The 5980-nt window shown below is 36.4% G+C and overlaps 1 protein-coding gene across 1 annotated transcript; it reads left to right on the forward strand.

Moving 5' to 3' along the window:
• Positions 1-337: 337 nt before the first annotated feature.
• LOC105114551 (ABC transporter B family member 25-like) lies at positions 338-5718 on the forward strand. The gene is made up of 17 exons (XM_011011125.1): positions 338-568; positions 938-1012; positions 1101-1136; positions 1227-1301; positions 1419-1543; positions 1794-1893; positions 1982-2153; positions 2248-2366; positions 3022-3132; positions 3283-3427; positions 3526-3658; positions 4125-4200; positions 4293-4358; positions 4531-4638; positions 4870-4977; positions 5063-5260; positions 5392-5718. The coding sequence occupies exons 1-17, from the start codon at positions 500-502 to the stop codon at positions 5593-5595; spliced, it is 1920 nt and encodes a 639-aa protein (XP_011009427.1). The 5' UTR covers positions 338-499; the 3' UTR covers positions 5596-5718.
• The last annotated feature ends 262 nt before the right edge of the window (positions 5719-5980 follow it).

Raw genomic sequence — 5980 nt, forward strand, 5'->3', positions numbered from 1 at the left:
TCCTCTATATCATAGTTTCAATATTATTTTTTTTAAAAAAATCATTCAATATATTAATCATTGTATCAATATTTTAAAAATATTACATATAAATTCAAACACATTTTTAATTTAGAGTGTTTAAGAGTTTGATAGCATTTATTTTTTAAAATATTATTTTTTATATCAATACAATAAAATAATATAAAAACACTAAAAAATATTATTTTAAAATAAAAAATTATTTAAAAAAATACTTTAAAAAACAAAAATAAATTCTCAATGCATATAAGATTACGGCAGCAAATCCAAACACATTCCCGAGCTTGACTTGAATTTTTTAGCCATTCATAAAGTTTACTTTATAAGAAAGACCAAGACCTTTCCTTAAGAACTTGTCCCATAAACCCAACTCCTCCTAGTCCTGGCTGATGCTAAAAAATTATACTGATTGCAGAAGAGCCTCTTTTTTCTTTTTTTTTCATATCATACATATATAACAGTCTTTGACTCACCCTTAATGGACAGGTTTGGAGGAGTGAATGGTGGTGGTGGTGGTGGTGAAAGAACACCTCTTCTTGGTCAAGGAGTAGGCTTCCTTTATTTTGTGTTTTCTTTTTGTATGCAATCTTCAGCTACGGAGTACATGATACCATTTCTGCTCATTAGAGTTCTACTTATAATGTTCAAGAATTGACTTCGCTTTGAACCTTTCTATACTTAAATTCATCTTGATCATGTTTCCATCTATATAATCTAACAAAAACTGTATCTGGGTCAATTTCTTCTGCTTAACAACAAGTGTTTGTTATTTTTGGTTTCAGTTTTCATCACTTGCCCTCTTTAGCTGTTTGTTTCCCAGAAATTGTTCAGAATTTAAATATTTCCATAGCTTATTCGCATTTCGTAGCTATGTTTGTTTTTTTTTTCCTTGAATTCTTATACTTTATAATTGAAGGGAGGAAGAAAGGGGAATAATAATGCATCTGAAAACAATCAGTTCCCAGACCTTGAGCATGGAGATGCAGTGCCAGTAAGTGCATTTCCTGTTACCTTCTTTGAATTCATGCCCTAGTGGTTGATTGCTAACAAGCTGCCAACTCTATTTATGAAATCTTCAGGCTGCAAATGTGGGATTTGGTCGAGTATTTTCACTTGTAAGTGCTAACGTGGTGTTTCTGGCTGGAAGAATAATATTATGGCTATACAAATGTTGTTGATCTTGATAAGCTTGTCTTGTCATATAGGCAAAGCCTGATGCAGGAAAGCTGATAATTGCTACGCTAGCTCTCCTGATTGCATCCACATCAAATATACTGATTGTGCGTATCTTTAATTTGCGATTCTAGATTCTTTATTGAGTTTACAATGAATTTCTCTGATATTCAGGCGTTAGTGTTTGTTGGGTTATGATAACCTTTGGGTTGTTATTTCTGCAGCCTAAATTTGGTGGGAAGATAATAGACATTGTGTCAGGAGATATAGAAACACCTGAACAGAAAGCTGAAGGTTTACGTGCTGTCAACAGCACCATTCTAGAAATCTTTCTCGTTGTCATAGTCGGGTATGCCTGGTGGTGTTATCCTTGGCCTTTTTATTCTTTTGCTTTATAGTAAAGGGCTTATCTCATCCGGTTGCTTCCCAGATAGACAACCTGCTTAATTCTGCTTCCTTGTCATATTATAGACAGATATTGTCTTAATGCATTGGTGGTCTGGCTCTAATTGTTTCATCTGTTAAGTGATACAATTCATGATGATTTTTGTGGATTTTCAAGGGGTTTATTAATCTCAATCGACTGTTTCTTCATCTAGCTCGGTTTGCACAGCACTCAGAACATGGTTGATTTCTTCCACTAGTGAAAGGGTTGTTGCTCGGTTGAGAAAGAATTTATTTAATCACCTTATTAACCAGGTAAAAGATTACTACGGTAGGAGTTCTTTACAGTGTTCTCTCTAACACTCCATGCTCTATTGGCTACAATGGTTGGTGAATTTTGCAGGAGATAGCCTTCTTTGATGTGACTAGAACAGGAGAGCTACTGAGCAGGTTATCTGAAGATACACAGATCATAAAAAATGCTGCAACCTCAAATCTTTCTGAGGCCCTAAGAAACGTATCAACAGCACTTATTGGTCTTGGCTTCATGCTTGCGACATCGTGGAAGTTAACTTGTAAGCATTTAATTATTGGACAGGTAGTACGCGAACGTCACTTTTCAAGAGTCCATGGTGCTCATCGCGGGCTTTTTTATTCATTTACTCTTAGTGTTGGCTTTGGTGGTTGTGCCGGCTATTTCTGTTGCTGTGAGTCAATTTGGCCGCTTCCTTCGTGAAATTTCTCACAAGACTCAAGCTGCAGCTGCTGCTTCTGCTTCAATTGCTGAGGTATATTTTTTCAATTAAAATTGTGATTATCACCTGTCGAACATAGAAAATTGATGAGGATTACGTAATCCATTGATCAATATTTCTTCAAGCGATAGTCTGGATTTTCATAAGATTTAAGAATTGCAAAATGATGAGTGAGATGGTATGAACATGGTGATATATAGTCCTTTTCACTGCTAAAGTACCTTTTCTTATAAATTTTTTTTTCATTAGTAGCACCTACATGTGTAAGTACTCTTCAAATCTGATACAGCGATCCCGATGGAATGCCCTGCAATGATCAGTTAAATGCTTTTCCCTGCAAATGGTGAACATGTAAAATTGATGTGAAATTACGCTAAAAGGTCATTCATAGTGGGAGTAAATGCTAAGATCTTGAAGGAAGATTAGGTCACATAAATGATATACAGGAAAGTTTTTAGCATGGTAACTTTTCATTTGTTCTTTTTCTTTTTGGTGTGAAAATTTATCAAGATTACAATGCGAAGGGCCTCTTAGCATATTACTTAACTCAAATGCTACTAAAAACTGTCTACTGAGAAATCTTGAGCAAGGATGATATCCTCTCAATATGTGGTTTTGTGCTATAAGTTACATATTATTTCTGGCATCCTGTTTGAAAACACATGTGAACTGTATCATTGGTGCTTAGGAATCTTTCGGCGCTATACGAACAGTCAGATCTTTTGCACAAGAAGGTTATGAGAGTTCACGCTATTCTGAGAAAGTTGATGAGACATTGAAGCTTGGACTTAAGCAAGCTGTAAGCTCCTTTGTCTTGTTTGATCTACTCTTCAAACTCACCTGAACATGCACTCTACACACCCCCATCCAACAACAAAATAATAATAATAAATAGATTATCATGTCCTTGTTTACATGGAGCTTCTGATCTACCTGCTTACTGGTACAGAAACTGGTTGGGCTCTTCTTTGGAGGTCTAAATGCAGCATCAACCCTCTCAGTGATCATAGTGGTGATATATGGAGCTAACTTGACAATCACAGGATCTATGACCACTGGTGCTCTTACATCCTTCATTCTCTACAGCCTCACAGGTAATTATTACCTAATTTGGGCAATTGGTTTTGATGGTTTCACATTATCAATATCGAAATCTCTGAGCTCCAGTTTAATGGTCTAATTTTACTTGCAGTTGGTGGCTCTATATCCGGCTTGTCAGGATTATACACCACAGCAATGAAAGCTGCGGGAGCCAGCAGGAGGGTTTTCCAGCTTCTAGATCGTGTTTCTTCCATGCCGAAGTCAGGAAATAAGTGTCCTTTAAGGTTAGGCATGAGATTCTCGTTCCTCTGACATGCCTGTGAATGATTCCATGAGTTAACCATGCTTGTTAACAATTGAGAATAAGATATAAAAGGTGATACTGGTGTACAAATATGCTGAACAGCAATCCTGTTTTGAGAGTGCCAATCAGGCCATTACATATCTGTGGAGTCTGGACTAAGAATCATTTTGCCCATCCATCATTCTTGCTTTTTGGGAAGCAATTGAATATGAAATTATGAATTTCAAGAGTTACCATGAAATTGCTTAATCATCATCTAATCAAGTAAATTCTCTTTATTCCGGATCATGACCATAGTTTCTCAATCAAGATCGTCCTCATCTTGCTGGTTTGTGTGAAAAAAACACAAATATCACATGAAAAAAAAATTATAAAATCCTTGCATGTTGTGACTTGAAAACGAGAAGGAATTTCTCAAGTGATAATTGGTTTTCCTTCTATTCTAGCGAACAAGTTGGTGATGTGGAATTAGATGATGTCTGGTTTGCCTATCCATCCCGTCCAAACCATATGGTTCTGCAGGTAAATTAGCTTCCCTTAACTACCTCTCAGATGTTACTATGTGTTCATGCCATATCCTGATGATAGAACTGGATACGTTCTTTCAATTACAGGGAATAACATTGAAACTGCAGCCTGGCTCGAAAGTTGCTCTCGTTGGCCCGAGTGGTGGAGGAAAAGTACCATTCCTTTCCTTTTTTCTATTCTTTTAAGAAACAAACTGAGTTCTTATGCTGCTTAAGTACTTGTACAGAACATTCCAATTGGAGTGCTTATAGACTAAGTTTGAGGTTTGAAACATAAAGTTGAACGTCACATGCCTCTTATGCTTATATTATTTTGCCTGTGCAGACCACAGTAGCAAACTTGATTGAAAGGTTTTATGACCCAATCAAGGGAAAGGTTCTCTTAAATGGAGTTCCTCTAGTAGAAATATCACACGAACATCTACACAGGAAGGTAATTTTCATTTTCCCTTTTCATGTCAGATAGGAAAAACAAAAGTGATATGTACTCTGTTTCTCCCTGACATGAGATGCTCGTATAAATTTTAGATATGCTTGATTAGTTTTTTGTGTTGCATAACTTGGTTCTGTTATGGTCTAGAGCTTTTCTATCCATAATAGACACAGCCCTTTGTTAGAGTTTTTTTATCCATAATAGACACAGCCCTTTGTTGTATTTGTACAGATCAGTATAGTGAGCCAGGAGCCTGTTCTTTTCAACTGCTCTATAGAGCAGAATATAGCCTATGGGTGTGAGGGTAAAGTCAGTAGCATGGATATAGAAAATGCAGCGGTAAGTTTTCTACCTCTTCTAACTTGCCACACAATTCCTCTAACTTTAACTTTCAGCTTTAGCTAACGTAACGTTGATATTGCAGAAAATGGCCAATGCACACGATTTCATATCAAAATTCCCAGATAAATATCAAACTTTCGTAGGAGAACGTGGGCTAAGACTTTCAGGTGGTCAGAAACAGAGGGTAGCAATTGCTAGAGCCATACTGATGAACCCAAGGATCCTCCTCCTTGATGAAGCGACTAGTGCTTTGGATGCTGAAAGTGAATATCTAGTGCAGGTCAGTTTGCATGACAACCTAACAGTCTTCGTTTTAGTTTCCTAGATTTATTTATTTTCCAAAATCTTGATGCCATTTATTTCCCACATAATTTTTTTACAAGTTATGATCTCATGGTGGAAATTTTGCAGGATGCCATGGATTCTCTAATGAAGGGAAGGACTGTTCTGGTTATAGCCCACAGGTTATCAACTGTTCAAAGTGCGGACATTGTGGCAGTTGTTTCTGATGGTCAGATAGTGGAGAGGGGCACTCATGAAGAGCTCCTTAGCAAGGATGGGGTCTACACTGCACTAGTGAAAAGACAACTAGAAGGACCCAAAACAGAAGTCTAGTTCGAAACCCTAAACTATGAACCATGAACGTGGTGGTGAAAGTGAAGCTACGAAGCTCTATGGTTAATATATCAAAAGAACATGTTAAAATATCAAATCGAATCAAAATGAGGATATCTTATGTAGAAAATGATTTTCCTTATTACTTCTGTTTACAATATACAGCTATGTATATGAAGATTTGTTTGCCTGTTACATAAATTATAAGTAGCCGTAAAGACTATTATTATTAAGAATCAAAACTGATCTTTGGTTATTCAATCAGTTTTCATTGAGAAAAGAAAATATCTTTCTGTTCTTCAGAAACATAATCAGATAAGGAAATCTTCTTAACACCCTCACCCAAACTTGGCAGGCTTGCACAAACAACTTTACGAGTAAAAAG

This window comes from Populus euphratica, unplaced genomic scaffold (genome assembly GCF_000495115.2).
Source record: "Populus euphratica unplaced genomic scaffold, PopEup_1.0 scaffold537.1, whole genome shotgun sequence".
Lineage (NCBI taxonomy): Eukaryota > Viridiplantae > Streptophyta > Magnoliopsida > Malpighiales > Salicaceae > Populus > Populus euphratica.

What these genes read in the sequence shown, in the direction of transcription:
- LOC105114551 (XM_011011125.1), top strand. Translation starts at nt 500, where the DNA reads ATGGACAGGTTTGGAGGAGTGAATGGTGGTGGTGGTGGTGGTGAAAGA. An exon ending in AGCTTGGACTTAAGCAAGCT is followed by an intron (nt 3,133 to 3,282) that starts GTAAGCTCCTTT and finishes TTACTGGTACAG; the next exon opens with AAACTGGTTGGGCTCTTCTT. An exon ending in CATTCTCTACAGCCTCACAG is followed by an intron (nt 3,428 to 3,525) that starts GTAATTATTACC and finishes TTTTACTTGCAG; the next exon opens with TTGGTGGCTCTATATCCGGC.